This window comes from Cariama cristata, unplaced genomic scaffold (assembly GCF_000690535.1).
Source record: "Cariama cristata isolate BGI_N322 unplaced genomic scaffold, ASM69053v1 scaffold5388, whole genome shotgun sequence".
Classification (NCBI taxonomy): Eukaryota; Metazoa; Chordata; class Aves; order Cariamiformes; family Cariamidae; genus Cariama; species Cariama cristata.
The window spans coordinates 15,446-33,547 of NW_009631531.1; the positions used below are offsets into that span (position 1 = coordinate 15,446).

The 18,102-nt window shown below is 48.0% G+C and overlaps 1 protein-coding gene and 1 long non-coding RNA gene across 2 annotated transcripts; one reads left to right on the top strand and one right to left on the bottom strand.

The window, feature by feature from the left end:
• Positions 1-394: 394 nt before the first annotated feature.
• On the top strand, positions 395-9,516 carry GALM (galactose mutarotase (aldose 1-epimerase)). Its single transcript, XM_009705987.1, has 7 exons — positions 395-623; positions 1,094-1,248; positions 3,911-4,117; positions 5,211-5,292; positions 8,582-8,714; positions 8,809-8,983; positions 9,439-9,516. Exons 1-7 carry the CDS (start codon positions 428-430, stop codon positions 9,514-9,516), a joined length of 1,026 nt encoding a protein of 341 aa, XP_009704289.1. The 5' UTR covers positions 395-427.
• A 3,583-nt stretch (positions 9,517-13,099) lies between these two features.
• Positions 13,100-18,102, bottom strand: LOC104166147. The gene is made up of 6 exons (XR_696487.1): positions 18,065-18,102; positions 17,874-17,975; positions 17,457-17,510; positions 15,191-15,235; positions 14,583-14,618; positions 13,100-13,408 (listed from the first exon to the last, which is right to left on the bottom strand). It is a non-coding gene; the product is annotated as an uncharacterized LOC104166147 (long non-coding RNA).

Consider the following 18,102-nt stretch of genomic DNA (forward strand, 5'->3'; position numbering starts at 1 on the left):
TGAAAGCCCGAACGCGTGGGCTGGCAGCCGCACTGCCTGGCCCCGGCAGCACAAGCCCGAGCACACGCAGCCTTGCTCCCTCTTTTTGGCAGCCTTCTCCCTCAACTCCGCCACCTCCACCCGACCAGACCCAGAGGGCTGCTGCTCTTGGGTGAAAGCTCTCGGCACCTCTCCACACGTCACCGCATCCCTCCGCGGCTGCGCTGCCGCTTTGTTGGCAAGCCGTCTGCCGAGCCGGGGTGGCGGGGAGTTGCCGATGCACGGCATAACTCCTCCCAGGGCTGGAAGGCAATCATGTGATTTTTATGACTGCTGTCCAGAACCGTGTTTGCTCTGCTCCCGGCCACCGTCGCTTCCTCCTGAGCGTCCTTCCCGGGCAGGGCCGCAGCTCCTGCAGGCAGTGCCAGGGGCCAGGTTTTGGGGGGCAATGACTGAAGTGAAGAGAGAGGTGTTCGGGCAGATGCCCCAGGAGGAAGGAGGAGGAGTGGTGGAAAAGTTCATCTTAAAGTCAGACAGTGTGAAAGTGGAGATCCTGTCCTTAGGGTGCATAATCGCCACTCTGGAGACGAAAGGCAGGGATGGGGAGTTTTCGGATGTTGTCCTAGGCTTTGACACTTTGGAAGGTGGGTCTAAATCTATTTCTTTAAAAAAAAAAAAAAATCAGGCACTTTAACCAGCGTTTTCTGGTTTATTGCCACACTGCATGATCTGATTCTAAGGGTCCCCTCCAAATCATGGGCTGAACAAATACAATGCCTGGTGCCTGTCCTGGGCTCAGTGGTGGACAGGGGATGGGGACACTGGTGGCTCCAGGTTGCAGCTGTGCCCCTCTAATGGCGTGGCTCTGTGTCATGCTTTGACTGGCAGTGACAGAGGCCTTTTCTGCAAATCTGCAAAGAATACAAGATCCATCAGGCTGTTTTAATCAGAGATGACTAGCAAGCTGTGTGTCCTGGAAAACACCGGGACTGCAGTCACCTGTTTAGTACTGGGGGGAAGCAGAGAGAGACACCTCTGAGTCCGTAAGCACACCTGGAGACTGTCTATCCTGTCCCAATCCTTCCATTTAACCACGCACTGTTTTTCTGGCCAGGTTACACGAAGCAGCACCCCTTCTTCGGTGCCGTCGTGGGGCGTGTTGCCAACAGGATTGCGAAGGGGAGGTTCACTGTGGACAGGAAATATTATCAGCTGTTCCTCAACAACGGGCCCAACAGCCTGCATGGAGGAGCCAGGGGATTTGACAAGGTGAAAATCAGGCTGGCGGGTCCCGGTGTCCTCTGGCACACAGCCTGTGGGGTTGTGGCAAGAGGATATGAAGTCTTCACTCCTGACCTTGTAGGGTTTTCTGGTGGTTATTGAGTTGGTTCAGCTTCCAGAAAGTGCTGTGAGTGCAGGAACAGGGGGAAGTGAGAGACTGTGAGCTGCTGGGTTGGCTTGTCTTTGCCCATGTGGCTTAGCAGGGCTCACCTGCGTCATCCTTGGATGCCATGCAGAGGGTTGCTGTGCTTCCTCTGAGTTACTGCAGCCCTGAGGCCTCTTGAGCCCAGTTCTGACAGTGTTGTCCTGGGGCGAGGTGCTGCTCCGGCAAGTCCCGAGTAAGGGGAGAGCAGAGTGCTGCTGTGGGTTCAGTGCAGTTATTGTATTACCCACTTTGGTGCTGCTTTCATCCCAGTGACGGCATACCCCGGCGCTCTTGCTCTGACTCACAGCAGTGGGTGACTAGATCAGGCCTGCAAAATGCCCAGCATCGCTGTGTCCCCTCCCCAGCCCTTCCCTGTGACCTCCCAAGATAAAATAACCTTTCCCTGGCCCCAGGTCATTCAGCCCTTCCTATTTTCTCCCAAGAGCTGCTGCTGAAGTCCGGATACCATCCGTGTGCTACAATTGGTATGAGCAGCAGAGCATCTCCTCTCTGGAAGGCCTTGCTGATAACCCTGCTGATTGCATAGCAGGCTCAGAAGTCTCTGCTTTCCTGAGGCCTTGGGCTTTGTTGGATCAAACGCATTTGTAACCAGCAAGTAGCTAATCCACCGTTTCCCCAGAGGAACGCATGTGAATATGCTGGTGCAACTGCTTTCCTGGGTTAATGTTTTGTTTTGTGAAAGGACATCCAGGCTGATGGGGCAAAAGTCAGAGTGTCTGGAAAAAAAGATCACCTTCTGGGCAGCGCAGTGTGAACTAGCATCAGATCGGGATTAAACACTTCTCAGCAGCCTTAGAAAAAAGGGAGTACTGGGATGACTTGGCTGTTGTAACCCCAAAGAAGGCAATTTGGTTTAAAGTTTCTTTATATGCCCTGACCCCCTGTGAGCTGGAGCTGAAAACATGCACTCCTTTGCACTCGAGGCTTCTAGGCTGTCTTCTGCAGACGGGAGATGTGATCTCTTCTCCTGCCTCTTCCCCTGGCTTGCTGAAGGCACGCCAGCCTGGTGGGGACAAGGCACTGACACCTTCCAGCCAGGGCTTTGTGTCCTCTGGTCCACAGGGCACGCTCGGGCACCCACTCAAGACCCCCTCCAGCCAGGTAACGGTCACTGTGCGGAGACCTGTGGTCAGCCCTAACAGAAACAAGACATGCTGGCTCTTGGCTGTGACTATCTTGGCCATCTTGTCGGTTTTTCCTGATCTTGCAGACCTCGGTGCTGTGGTCAGTGCAAGGAAGCTTGCAGCCACACTTATGTGGCAGTAATATCTGACCACACTGCTGGGGGACTGGGGGACTTCAGAAAATAACTCCCTTAGCTTTAAAAAATAGTATTAAATGTATGCTTACTGACCTTCAATAGCTTTTTCTTTGAAGAACTTGAATAGAAACATATATAAAACGACAGCCTCCCACAGCAGTGGGAGCTGCAGTCGAACTGCACTCGGTGCGGGAGGATCCACTCTGCAGCCTGGTTATCACATTTGGCACCCTCAGTTCCCATGTTTGGTGAAAGTGTTGGCTTTTGACAACTGCCCCAAGTTTGTGGTCTCTGCATAGAACATGAAGGGAGTCATCTCAAAGGTGTTATCTGACCCCTGCCCCTAGATCTGTCCTCTTTGCTTAGACAGTAACTATTCCTTAGGTAGATGCAAAGCTGCAGAGACTGGGCACCTCACCTCTTGTTGCACATCCATCCTGCAAGGGGCTGAGACATCTGCTTAGCATCATGTCCGCAGCCAGGGTCAAACAGGCTGTCTGGGCAGCTAAATTTACAGTGTGCTGGCTTGCTTCGCTCACCAGCAGGTTCTCCTCCAAGCAGAGCCCTGGTCTCTGGCAGGGGCAAGAAACGGAGAGGTCCCAGTTCTGTAGATCAGGACTGACATGTGGATGCATCTGGCAATACATCCAGTACTATTTAACCCAACCCCAGCCCCTAAGCAGGAGTTCCCACTGTGTATTTACATTGTTGTAGAAGCCAGCCCTGAGTTAGCTGAGGGAAGGGCGGCAGCTTGTTGAAGCCATGTTGCACACCAGGAGATCCATGGGAGGGGGAATAAGTCCAGCTGCAGGGCAAAAATCAAACGCCTGGACCCTCTTATGCGTGGAGTAACACAGGCTGGGACAGACCCCCCATCAGAGCAAACTGCCTCGTTTTGTTTGGCTGCTCATTGGAAAACTTATTCCCTGCTGCTGGCTCTGGCTGGCCAAGAGCAGGCTGATGCTTGTGTTTTCTCCCACTTCCCCTTTTCATTTTCAACAAGGGGATATTGGTTTTTATTCCTTCATAGGGAGAAAAGGATTGTTTGGGGGCTTTTTTTTTTTTCTTCTAGGAGTAAGAGCAGGAAAGATGATTGAAAAAACCTTTGTTTCAGTGCACCGTTCCTTGAGTACCTCTTGTCCCTGGGTTCAGCCCAGCCAGGGGCTGGAGAGAAGGACACCATTTTTCCCATGACTTCCTTACCAATGGCACGCTCCTTGCAGGTTCTCTGGAGCCCCCAGGTCCTCCCAAATGGCGTCTGCTTCTTCCGGGTCAGCCCTGATGGTGAGGAAGGCTACCCCGGTGACCTGAAAGTCTGGGTGACCTACACGCTCAGCGGTGGGGAGCTGGCCATCAACTACCGAGCCCAGACCAACAAGACGACACCCATCAACCTGACAAACCATGCGTACTTCAACCTCGCAGGACAGGTAAGCATGGGGAGATGAACCCCGCGGAGGAACACTGTGCAGGGGAAGAAAGCCTGGGGACCCACGGGCAATGTACCGAACCCTTGTGTGGATGGTGCAGCTGAGATCAAGGCCTGTAGTGCCAGCCAGAGTCAGCGCAGCACCGAAATATCCAGGCCAAAATGAGGAGGAGAAACATCATGGAAAGGGGATGTGAGGTGGCCGAGGTTGCAGAGCGGGGCAGTAGCAGGGTGCAGAGGGCTCCCACACACCAGTCCAGGGTCCTGCCAGCTAGACAGGCACTGTATTGCAGCTGCATTTCAGTCTCACCCTGTTTATAACTGGACTTGGAGGAAAAGGATCTGGGAAATGTTGCTGGGCAGAGCAATAGGATGGGACAGTGCAGTCACACTTGAAAGTGAGACAAAAACCCTTAAAAAAGTTAGTGAAAGACATCCCAGCCCCTCCGTGCAGGAGGTCTGCTCAGGCTACTGCCCTAATAATGGCTGTGCAGTTGTTAGTTTACTCTCCATTTGCCCTCCCAGCAGCACAGCAATGTCAACACCTGCAGCATGAAACTTGGGCGTGTTTCCAGAGGAACGGGAGACCTTTGGGCATGAAATTGCTGCTCAGATTAGACAGTGACATGCAGGCTCGGCTTTGGTGCTGCTCCCCTTCCATCCCAGCAGGTTCCCTGCCAGCATCTCCAAGGCTGCAGGAGAGGAAGAGGAGTGCAACCCCCCGCACTGCAGGAGATGAGCCAGGAGATTGAGTTGTGCTTCCCCACACTTGCTTCCTTCCCCTTTTGCCTGCCGCTGTGTGCTCAGCAACCAGCGTGTTTTGGCTAGCCGGTCTGCAGGGTGGTAGTGCTTGGTGAGGTACAAGTTCAGACTGATAGTCTCAGCCCTGCAGGATTTACAGCTCCTCGGTCCCATGCAGGTTTTTGCTTGTTCTGGTACCTTTGTCTTGTGCCCAGGATCAATGTGGGATGATGGCCAGGAGGTCCCCCAGGCACTACTAGATCATCTGTAGCACCACGGTGGGCAGTCACTTCCCGGGTGTGCTTAGGGCTGCTCAAATGGCAAAGGGCTGCAGCAATCCCATCCTCCTGCAGGGCTCATGGGATATCTACGACCACGAGATTTCTATTGAAGCAGATTCCTACCTACCTGTGGACAACACCAAGATCCCCACTGGTGAGTGGTGCAACAGCTGCAGCACATGGTGGAGACGGTTTTACAGATGAGTGTTTGTGCATCTCGGGGAACAGCACTGCCCAGCAAGGGGGGACGCACCAGGAGCCAGGGGACCCCAGGCACAGCAGAGCCCTCATGCGTGGACCGTGCAGAGTGGTCAGAGCCAGGTGCTGGTAACAGGGTCCATCACCAGCCCCAGACCTGGAGAAGGGGTGGACCAGGGTCCGACTAGGGGGTGCAGGAAGGAGCAGCAGGAGATGGGGCCAGAGGCAGGTGGGATGCAAGGCTGCAACGTGGGCCCAAGGGGCCCACTCAGGAGACTAGCTACCTGTGACACAGGACCAAAGCATGTCCCTCCAGATCTGTTTGGCTAGCACTTCCCTGCAAGGCCAATCCATTGTTCCCAGGGCCAGTGGGGCCACCAGAGAGGGTCGCTCAGCACTTTGAGAGCTGGGATTGGCCTAGGGTTTACATGCTTTGCTTCCTTCAGCAGTGTTTGGCTTTATCATACTTCTCTAATGGGTTGTTCCACGTGATGTCAAGGTCCTGTTTCCACAGATCTTATTTCCAGATCGGCCCATGCTCAAAGTCCACAGAAAGCAGGAGAATTCATTTCTTAAGTCTCAGTAAAATGTGGGAGATGCAAGCAGCATGCTCCAGGCACAGGGCTGCTGTCGATAAATATGATGGCACACCAGGACGTGGTCAAGACTCCCTGATCTGGAGGGCAGCTCCCAGGCCCAGCACTGAGCTCTAGATCTGCTGGGATCTCTGGTGCTTGGGAGCCCAGCATCATCCTTCCCTGAAAAAGCTGAGCCATCAGTCCCTTCATCGGGATGGGAAGGCTGGCACTACTGGCTGGGAGGCTGAAGACACGAAACCAACTCTTTTCTTTCCTGTCTTTAATGTCTTGCACAGCTAAGAGAGGAAAGCCAGTTAAGGAAAACAGCATGCTTTGCATGCTAAGCAGGTTAATTAAACAAAGGTGGTATTGCTGCTGTCTCCAACCTCAGTGCGGAGAAGCAAGCTGGCAGCCTCTTGCACCCAGTCTTGATTCAGGGGGTAAAAGGGAGAAAAAAGGGCTTTCTAGTTTTCTCCCCCCCACCCCGTTCCTCCCCATAAATGATCAAGCCACTAAGTTAAATAATCCGAACAAGCTGGGACAGGGAGCACATTCCCTGTACCCGCAGGAGAGCCAGCACCAAACACAAGCACTTGGCAAAGGTCCCATTGCTAACAAGGGGGCATCTTGCTTTGAGTGGCTTGACTCCAACCCTCGCACTGGGCGGCTCCAACACCCACTTTTCATTTAGCATCAGGGTCTGTGCTGAGCTGCAGTAAGAGGTGATCTAATTGCAAAATGAATCTGATACCAAGTTTTATTGTTTTTAAGAACGAAAAGCACTATTAAAAAAAAAAGTAGCTGTATATGGCTTAATTTTTTAAAAATGTGAAATAATCAGAAAAGCAGACTTCTAGACTTGCTCCTAAATGATGGCTTTTCATCCAGCTCGACTGGCTTAGCAGAATGGAGGCCGTAGCAGTGCAGATGCTGAACCATGGCATAAATGCCCGGAAGGCTGTGCTGGGAGTGCAGCTAGCATCAACAGAAGAGAAACTGGGTGCGGTGCGGGATGTGTGCCCAAGGGCTGCACGAGCCCACGGGGCGGTTTCTCGTAAGCGTAGGCTCTGCTGGAAATGGCGGGGCTTGTTTCCCTGATGCTTTTGCAGGGCTGCTTTGCCGAGTGCACCTTCTGACTTCAGAAGGGAAAGGAAGAGAGGCTTTAACAAGCAAAAAAAAAAAAAAGAAAGCAAGAAAGCTTTTTAGCTCAGGTGTCTGCTAAAACCAGAGTTACCGCTGTGTTCATGCACAAAAAAACCGCTGTGCATGCATGCATCGGTTTGCACTTGGAGGAGTGGGTCTCGCAGTCCAGGTGGCTTTTGCTCAGCCTGATGTGTCATGCCTGGGCTGAAGCCGGGGAAGAGCTTAAGGCCATACCAAAGCCACTGCCCTGCTTCTCCCCACTGCTTTCACCATGGAGCTGTTTCACATCTTAATTGCGGATAGCTTGCAGCCCCTGCTTTTTCCAGTTCCCTCTTGGTGTTTTGGGTAAATGTAGCCTTTGAAGCTGATAAAACTGTGTGTAGTCCTAGCCCTGGAGTGAAGACAAGAGCCCTTGTGTGCAATGGCTGCTGTATTTTATGTAAGTGCCTAAATCAAAATGGTTTATTTTATTTTTCAAGGTGTTTTTCTGCCTCGCAGCTGATTTCAGTAAATGAGCTCCTTTCAGATAGGATCAGAAGCCACAGAAATGTGCTGTTTGTCAGGTGGAGATTGATGTTTCTCAAGGTTTGCAAAGCAGAACTGGTGCAGAGCTGCAGCCGAGCTGGGTGCGCGACTGCAGCGAGCAGAGCACAGTGCATGGTGCTGGCAGCAGGGCTGGGATGCCTGTGCGCCGCCAACCCCAGTGCTGGCAGCTGCCTGCTGACCCTTGGAAACCTCCCCCTTTAGAGAGGGGTAGTAAAATGTGACTTTAGGGGAAGAAAAATCCCCTCCCCTGCTCTTTGTCTCTCACCTCCCCCGTGTGAAGCCCCTTGCTTTTGGGTCGGGATGGCTGTTTTGCACTGTGTTTAGTGCATCTTAGGGTTGTTCTTACTGCACGGGCTTTATCACAGGATGCTGCATCCCCGCATCAGGCCTTAAAAAAAGACTTGAGAGAAAATGCTGATTTTATGGTCTTAAAATCTGCTTTTCCTGAAACAATGCCCTGAGGCAGGATGGGATTAGTCCCAGTATACAGCCCGTATTCAACCATCCTGGCAGGTGGGCCACCTTCGTGGCCATCTCATGGATGTTTGTTCAGAGATCTGGGAGGATTGATTGATTGATTGATTTAGAGAGTAAATGTATATAATCTTACACATATATAAATATTAATAGCTAATAAGTTTTGGGTTTACATTAATTAGCTTGTATAGTTATATATACAAGCCCTCCCCTCTTGTTTTCCGGCTCCTTGGCTTTGCTTTGTCCCAGCTAAGCACAGCAGTGACCCCGGGGGCTGCCAGCTCTGCTCAGGGACAAGGTGGTGATATCCCAGCCCCAGTTCACAGTGCCCACAAAGCAAGCTTGCTCCAAGTGGGGCACCGCAACAACAGAAGGATCACAAAACAGCTTAAAACCCTCAGCTCACCAAAGCGAGGGATCTCCACCCTGCGCAGGGGCCAGCGCTGCGAGTGTTTGCTGGTGTGTGGGTGAGTGGCTGGCACTGCTGTTCTCCTTGCCCAGGGGAGGTGGCCACCCCCGGCTTTGACCCCCGCCAGCCTGTGGAGCTGGGGAAGCACCTGCAGAAGTTTCACCTGGACGGCTTCGACCACAATTTCTGCCTGCAGCAGGCAGAGGGTCAACGCCTCGTGGCCAGGTAGGCTGGGACCCTGGCAGGAGTCCTCCGCTCCTGGAGCAGCGGGACGCCTGTTCAGCCAGCCCCTTGGCATCTTCCACCGGCATCTCCCCAGGGCTTGCCACCCGCCCACCGGCAGGGCCATGGAGGTTCACACCACCCAGCCTGGCATCCAGTTTTACACCGGGAACAACCTGGACGGCTCCCTGAAAGGCAAAGGCGCCGTAGCGTACTGCAAACACTCGGCTTTCTGCCTTGAAACCCAGAACTGGCCCGATGCTGTCAACAAGGTGAACCATCCCCCCACCCCTGGAAGCTGCTCGGGTCCTGTTGCAGGGGACTGTACCAGCACCACCACCCGTGTCTCTGGGGTGTTAAATATATGAACGGATTCTGTTTGGTGAGGGGATGCTTTGTAGACACCAGAACTGAGGCAGGCACAGGTCACAGCATCCTATGGCATTAGGCAGGGGTCAGCCAGCACAGTGGGGGACGGGCCCCATGCAGCCCAGCTTCCCAAGGGCACGGGGTATAGAGCAGAAGACCCCACTGGGGCCTTGCCACATCCTGAATTCAGCTGGAGGGAGGACTCTCGCACTCAGCCAGCCAGCAAGTAACAGGCTGTTAAACCCTGCCACTGGAAATCGCCCCAGGAAGGCCGAGGGGATGCATCTGTGCCCTCATGACCCTTTCTGGTCCCGCGGTGTGTGCTCACAGTCACTGACGTGCTGTTCCCTCTCCCCAGCCTCACTTCCCCAATGCCCTACTCCGGCCGGGTGAGGAATACAACCACACTACATGGCTCGTGTTCAGTGCTGCTTGAGGAAAAGGGCTGCTGACTCCTACCACCAAAAGGGGTAAGTGCCTCTACCAGGTTAGCCAGAAATCCTGCCAAGTGCCAAACAGCGCTTTCAAACTACCCTGGGTGATATATCCCGTTTGGGAACTTTTTTCCTCCTCTGTGGTTTTCACTCGTGGATTCTGCTGGCTTTAACCCCTGTCACCACCTCTCCCAGTATCTGGTCTGTGCAAAGCTCTCACCCTCTGTCCAGCCTCACCCTGGGCATTAGGTTTGTTTTGCAGTAAAAATGCACTGAAAACACCTTGTTTAGCGCCATGGCATGTCAAAGCTCAAACTACAGCAGGGGAATATCTGATAATGTTCATGTGAAGCATGTGGGAAGGCTGATAAAGTTGTGGTTTGTTCATTACAACATCAGCTATTCCCAGCAAAGTGCTCTAAGCTATGCTGACTGCTGCTCTCTCCCCGCAACTGAGCTGCTGCACAGCTTGGTGTCAGCTCATTGAAGGGTGCCCTGCTCTTCCCATGCCCGGCAACAGGGCAGCCCTCACAGCTGGAGCTGCCGGGTCTGACAGCAGCATTGCGATGGCACAGGTACGCAGTGATCACACAGAATAGCTTTGTGGAAGACGGTGTGCTGGGATTATCCCAGCTGGCCACCCTAGCTCCTCTGGCTTAACTCCTAGTTCAAAGCCAGCAGCAATAGCTGCACCTTGGTTGCTGAAGTGACATGGGTGCATCTATCTATAGTCCTGAATATACAACTGCAGGAGGAAAACCATCATCCTAATATTGTGTTTCAACATGAAATACGTATCATCCCCAAAATCCTGTAACAGGGGCCTGTCTGATGAAAACCTCCACGTTTCTGAGGTTTCATAAAAGATTTGCACAAGTCAGAGGGATGGCAGTGCCATCATGTTAGGAAGCTGGCACCCCTCTCCCCAGGGACACAGGGGTAGCCAGCCCTTGGGCCAGGAACCCTGTGCGAGGCAACACAGGCTGACTCCTACCTTCTCCTGCCATACTGCTGCCAAAGGGGCTGTGCAAGCCCGGGCTCTGGCTGGCAGACTGTGGCCGGGGCCTGCAGCACTCCAGCACGCTTTCTCGGCTGCAGAGCTGCACGAATGATCTTGCCCCCAGTGGAAGTGCCTGGCCATTGGGCTCACAAATGTGGCAGACCTGTCATGGTCAGTTCTGCCACCCTGACCCCCCTAAATGAGCACGCACCCCACTACTCTTCTGCAATGCCCTGAGTGCATGAACGCGCACAGTGACCACACATTATGCGGCTGCAGTTTGTACTGTCTAAGGGCTGTTATCATTTGGACAATAAAGCCCAGCTCATCCAAGCTCGGGAAATGCTAGGTTGCAAACCAGAAGTGGAAGCACCATCACCCCTGTGAGAGTGGGGTTTGCCCACCGTGCTGGAGGCCTCAGGTACACATCCCCTTGTGGCCCACTCTCAGCCAGGCTGTGCAGGGTACACACACACACCCAGAGGTGCAGGGCCCAGGGTCACAGCAGCAGTGGACACACAAACACACCCCTGTCCAGGCATCTTTTCCAAGAGCTCACAAATGCTGTACAGAATTCTTGGTGAAATCCTGCCAAACTCAGGTGAGAGCTGGAGCTGCACAGCCTGCTCCAAGGATGATGACTGGAGCCGAGGGAGGCAGCACAGCCACCACCCTGTTTTGGTCACCACAGCGGCACAGAAGCACAGACTGGTGTGATTTGCCACTGCTCCATCTCTGCCCCTCAGAAGCGCTGGCTGTCCTGCAGAGGCAAGAGCCGCAGGCAGGGCTGCCCGCACCGGCAGAGCCCTGCCTCCTTGGTCAAGTTCTCACTGCTGAGCCTGGGCTTAGAGGTACCCCAGTCCCCTACAGAAACCCCAGGCTCCTCTGCTCTGTCTTCTACAGTGTCTCTGGGTACTGAAAAACAGGTACCAGTACAGCTGTCATGTTAGTCTGCAGGTTTATTGTGGAGTAGGTTTGCCTTAAGAGTACAGAAGAGAAAAAGAGCTGATCAAATTCCAGAGCAGTGGCGTACATGCCTCTCACCAGGTATGCTATAAACCGGGCAGGCAATGCACAACCAGTAAATATTCCAAACACAAGTCACAGGCTTTGGGCATTTCTGCTAAATCACCGCATGGCAACACTTGTGTCACTCCCCGGCTCTCCTGTTGCAGCAACAGTGGAATTTAATGGCTGTTGCCAGAATATTGATCATTGCACCTGGCAGATGAAACACTGATCCCCATCACTGAGCACTGCGGAAGTGTCCAGGCAGACACCAAGCACCACAACAGTTAGGACTAGGCATAAAGGCCAGACAATGCTGCAGCATGACAGTATGGTCAGAATCTGGGCTATTTACTCACACACCAAAAAAAGCTCCATAAAGTCACTGTTAACAGGAAACCTGCTTTTTGAAAATCATGGGTTACGCAAGGTGTGACCAAAGATAATCTTGTAATTTTTTTTCATTTAAGATGCTCTGCATGGTTTACACATTGAAGCAAACTGCCATAACAGATTTTGTAAGAAGCCCAAATAGGCCTCACTTTCCCTTTCAGTGCTTGTTCACTGCCAAAACTGGCCTTTATTTCTGCTAGGTATCCCATTGCAGTAAAAAAATATTTGCTTTTTTCCCCTCCGCCTACCAGTTTACTTGTTCACAGACTAACATTGTTGCCAGTCTTTTGCTGTGATCTGTGTCGAAGTGCCTTATCATGCAATTCTTGACTACAGAATGAGGACAAACACAGCATTTGACATACCTAATACACAAATAATTAATCCTGCAGGTGTGTATTTGCTGTAGGAAGTCACCTTAAATCAACAAAATTTTCTCCAGGATCTGGGTTGCTTTAAAACCGTACCAATTTTTGTGAAGCAGGTCAGAATTCCTGAGGTCAGCTGTGAGAATCTTTCACTTGAAGGAGGAAAGTTTGAGTGAGCGGCAGAAAGACTGATAACAGCTTGCTTTAGCCTCTCAAACACATTTTCTTGGGGTCCTTCAGAAAGTAGGTCAGAAGACCTTACATCTTCCCTCAAAAAAGGAAAGCATGCCTTAAGACATTTTAAGAAGTTTTTCTTTATATCAATAGCCTAAAGAACTAAAAAATGCAAGAAGCAAAAGTAGCAATATCAAGTTATTAATGATTTCTATTACGTTTAGAGGTTTCTGCAGATGTTATTAATTTAAAAGATGTCAGTGTTCTGAGTAAGAGCTCATCCTTAAATTTTTGGGCATCTGGTATCACAACTACTCTAGCACCAGAGAGTAAGCTTTGCAGAATAATTAGATCAGGAAGAAAAATGAATGCCCGCTAAATATCATAAAGAAATAAAAAGGGCATATGCAAATTTTTAGCCATCTGCAGAGAGAGATGGATTTTAAATTCCATTTCAGAGAAAGCAGAAACTGATCCTCTCACTAAAGACTATTCAACAATAAATGTGAAAAGCGACAAGCTTGAGAAGACACCAATATTAGTCATTCCCATTTTAGACATTTCTCATCCACATTACATGGCACACAGCTAAAATTACCCAAATGTTAACAGAAGCAGCAGGGTTACTACAGAGAAGTTTTAGTTAAAAATACACATTTTATTTCAATGTGCCAATAAAAAAGTCCCACATTTTCATATCACAGGAAGTTAATTCATACAATAAAAAGAGACCTGTGCTAGTCTATTGGTGTGACTAACTCAGAAGACCCAGATCATGCCAAATTTTAGTTCATATATTCTTCTATCTACATTCTTACATTTACAAAGACACCACAAAATCCCTTATAATAATGTAAGCAAAATAACTTTCTTCCTAAAAGATTAATTTCATAACTTTAATCCATTCTTTCAGGACTTGCACTTCTTTGAGGACTTCCTGATGGTGAACGACTGAAAGGAAAAGAATCCACAGTTAACATTTTCAGCAGTCATCTGAGATTCACAAATACAGAAAAAAGCCACAGGAGGATACTCAGACTACTCCAGCACCCTCTACGCGGTATTTTTTAATAAAATAACCAATCACTATTGACAAAGTTAATGGGCTGATAACTTAATGTTAGAAATAATACTTTTTTCTTTTTTTTTTTTTAACTTTCACATTATTGTACTTCTCTACTGCTATTTTTATAACACAATTTAAATGTGATCATTGTGAAGTCATCTAAATGGTACTACTAATAGTGACCTTCATGGAGGCAGGACACTTCACTTTTCTGATACAGCAGCTTGTCAAAACCTATTATGGTGATCACTCAGGATTTATGAGCATTTATTCAAGTCCCTTGTAATTGTTTGGTCAGACTACACACAGCCATGTTTTTAAATGAAGCAAACCTAAGTGTAGAAGTTCTGTATGTATGTTAAAAACAAAAAAAAAAAACAGGAAAAAAAAAAAAAGAAACGACTTGCAGGGCAGAAAGATCAACAAGGCAAGGGACACATTGTGGTAGGTCTACAGCTATTCTTACTAGAATGTATCCCCTCCCTGCAAATCCTGACGTAAAAATTAACTGTTCAAGAATTCAAACTAGGGAAAAAAATGCTGCTGATTCTGTCACTACACATACATGCATACACACAGAGAGGTAATTATTTACCAACTTATTGGGGAAAAAAATAATTTGACTAACAGCTGTAAAAATAACAGGCTTGACTTTCCATTCCTGACTGCTATGCCAGGTTACTCCACTCTATGTTCCCCAATCTCACTGTAGCTTTTAATGAGACTCAAAGCTGACTACTGCATTTATTCTGTGCTTTAAGCTCACCAGCAGAAAATCTCTGTGCAATAAAACTGTTAGTGAACTGAAATGAACACAGGAGCAGACAAAGGCAAGATGTAAGACTCCTACGCAACCAGTATCTCAACGAATTATTACCACATATATATTAGCATACATAAAACTACAATCACAACATTATTTCTGTTGAAGAGATCTCGGCAAAATACCTTTCCAGTATTTTCCTACAAGCAGCAGTCAAACTCCTCAGCAGAGATCACTGCAGATACTAAAATGCCAGCTCTACGGAGTCTACGTTATTAGTAGGGAGATCAACATACCTTCTCTTTGGAGATGGTGATCGGGACTTTGACCGACTGTCAAAACAGAATATCATCAATGCAGCTTAAAGGTCAAATGGAACTTTTATATTCAAAAAAATAAACATCTCAAACAGCAATAGAATTATGGGAATCCAGCCAGACGCTCTTTAAAATGGCAAAGTTTTCAAATCAACTTTTACTCTGACAGGGATTCTCAATTCATTTAGCATGGAGATTAATTTTAAGCAACTGTCTTCAGTAGGGGAAACAGGAAAACAAGGGGTAGTACTGAGGTGAGGCTTTGAGAATAGAAACATCATCACAGATTCCTGTGATTAAAGCTGAAGCCCTTTATCTGATGGATAGAAAAATTTAACAGAACCAAGCACAAAGACACAAAAAAATCCATACTATGTTGGAAACAACAAAGAGTTAATGAAAGTGAAGAAATGGGCGAGGAACAAATAGCTGCAGAGGAAATTTTGTAATCTCAGTCATATCGCAAACAGATTAGCTGGAAACCCATGTTTGGGGGATTTTTTTTCTAAAAGACCAGGCTCTGTTAATCATGCAAACCTAATACAGAATTCTAGATACTTTGGCAGGTTTTAGCTCTGTATGCTTACCTCTTAGCCGGCGAGCCAGACTTTGATCTGCCATGAGACCTAGACCTACAAGAAGAAGAAAAAACACAGCTCAGCAGGGAAGCTGGAAGCATGCATGTTCCGACATTTAAGATAGCAAGATTCACACTAAACGTATAAGAACTGTCGTGTTGAATAGACAGAATCCTGCAAGTTTCCAGGGCTCTTCCTGCTAAGTTTCAGAAGGAAGCTTTTTAAATGGATGCTGGACATGTTGCTCTGCTATTTTGGTCCCTGGCTGATAACTGATGTTTGCTGATGCAGGTGGCAGGAATACATAACAACCCAAATCCAAACAATCCAGTATTTTCACAAAGCTAATAAAAAGCCATGCTCTAAACTTGCAAGTTTTATTAGGCTTGAGTGACATCTACGCACTATAGTTGAAACTGGCTGCAGGCAGCATGCTCCTACACATATCTTCTCCTCGGTCTACTTCATCTTATATATGCACTTGCTCAAAGTATTTTTTTTAAATCTGTCTGAACTTAACCCTTGTAAAAAGACTGTCAAAAATGTCAGTCTTTAAGACTGCTGCACAATAGGAACACTAACACTGCCTAAAAGCATAACTGAAATTTTTAGGTTCCCAAAGGACGTGTTCTACTTTCCCCATCCAAGGTGTTCCACAACAACTTCCAGATGTACACTGTGATGCTGTCAACCAGCAAACATCATGTAACACTTATTCGGTCGCTCTTCCTTATGAATCAAGCGCCTGTCTCGGTGCTATGCATTCCTTCAATTCTTCTGCAAAGAAACCATCTTTCAATTGCCTCACGTGGAAGTCTAACAGTGACTTTATTAGAGTTAATTTTTTGCCACTTCTCTGTACTTGTATGTCTGTAATTTCCCCTGCCTCCGTCACTTAATCTCTACTTGCAATAAAAGGTATCACACAATAGTCTAGAAACCTCACTAAAAACATCCTTTACACTGCAGAAACCCATCCTGGTACTAAAAAAAGAAAACAATGGTGGTAAAAATGAAGATGTTTTTCTCTTTGAGAGCCTGTTGACTGTAGCTGTTTTCTGCTCAGCACTGACAGCAAACAGCGATGAGCCATGATTAAGTCACATTGCAACAACTGGTATTAAGATTCAACACATTTTAGCAACAGGTAGAGAAAGTGTAGCTGATCTGTGGAAGGCATTGCTCTACTGCACCAGGGAATTTCCCTTCTCTTTTTACTAGCTCTGGACTGTCTGTGTGAGTTTCTGCTCTTAACTAAGCCATGTTCTGGTCTTTGTTTCTCCATTCCCTAAAAACTCCTGTCATTGCTGTTCCACTCTCAGAAAATGCTGCCACCACCACCTTTCAGCACTGAATGTCCCATCTTCAGCTGTAGGTGTTTCCACTTGCTCCCTTCAGCTAAAGCTTCCTTTTATTTTTTTGTGTTTCTTCATGGTTGACTATTATGTTATATATTTCAAACAGCAGCCATCAAAGCAGAGCAGTAGGCCCAGGAATGGGCTGAGGCAAGAGCAGTACCATCTCCTCCAGAGCAGAACTTCAATTTACTCTTGTTCTCCTACAACAGTTCGCCGAGGACATCCCATCAACCTATGTCAGCCACACTGCCTGGACAAGGTTGCACAAAGCACAAGCTGCATTCACTTACTACGGAAAGATTAAACTATAACTTAAGAGAACGAATTACATCCTGTGTTCCTTTAAAATTTGATCGTCACTCTTATGGCACATTTGTTGGTAGAAAATAATTCTGACAGGTGTTTATCTCAAACTTAATTCAGCTCCTGCAGACTGACACTTTGTTATTCAACAGGGCTGTAAACAGCTGTAATGCTCAGGGCACTAGCAAGCCCTTCACAAATTGCCTGGCTATATACATTAATGCTTTAAAACACTACCAGAAGGGCATCCTGATTTTTCTCACAAATAATGGGAAGAATTCACAATCTTGTGTGTGCTACACAAAGAAAAAAAAAACCAACTTTTCAGATTAATTCTAAATTTGTTTGCTACATTAGCTGTTAATGCAACCTGATCAAAACAGTATTTGTGACGACTACTGGGACCTGGACATCAGTGATACATAAAACAACAAAAAGAGAAAGAAGAATCTTTCTGCACTGCTTTTTAAAACCACAGACCTCTAAGTTAGTGGAGAGAAAGCACAGCTTTTTCTGAAAATGTTAGAAACTGAATGTTCTGAAGCTGTTACAAAGCCTTAACATACTTTTAAGGAACTTTTACTAAGTATTCTCAGTCACAGAAGAGTTCTTACCTGCTTCGGGGCCATGTAACAGATCGGGATCTAGACCTAGATCTTGATCTAGACCTGAAATAAAAAATTAAGACCAATTAAAACAAAATCAAAGAAGTCAACTTAATCAGAAGTGATGACAATTACAGCACTACTTAACGTCTACGTGTTGAACTGAAAACCTACATGATCATTAGACGTTTTAGACATCAAAATTCATCATGGGACACGCAGCTGTGTACGGTCTCAAAACTAATCATATTACCATGCCTGTAAATCCAACTAGGACTATCAGAAACTTTAAAGCATGCTAAAGTCTTATTTCTAGAGTTCAACACTTTTCAAAGTCTGCTATCCAATACCTTTTTGAATCCTTTAACTGAAATGAAAAACAACAAAAGCAAAGCACAGAGCCAATTAAAAATTACTATTAATTACCTTGATCTCTTCAAGGAACCTGATCGGGACCGGCGGGGAGACACAGACCTAGACCTACGAGGAGAAACGGACCGGGACCTGCGATAGGAAGCTGACCTGGACCTGCAAAGAAGTCAATTAAAGAGTTGTACAGGTGTAGCTTTTTCTAAGCAAAAGCAGCAAATAGGAATAAAAGACAAACTTAAGCACACCTCCTACCACGACTCCGACTGCGTGACCGAGAATACCT

What these genes read in the sequence shown, in the direction of transcription:
- GALM (XM_009705987.1), top strand. Translation starts at nt 428, where the DNA reads ATGACTGAAGTGAAGAGAGAGGTGTTCGGGCAGATGCCCCAGGAGGAA. An exon ending in AGGCTTTGACACTTTGGAAG is followed by an intron (nt 624 to 1,093) that starts GTGGGTCTAAAT and finishes TTTTCTGGCCAG; the next exon opens with GTTACACGAAGCAGCACCCC. An exon ending in CAACACCAAGATCCCCACTG is followed by an intron (nt 5,293 to 8,581) that starts GTGAGTGGTGCA and finishes CTCCTTGCCCAG; the next exon opens with GGGAGGTGGCCACCCCCGGC.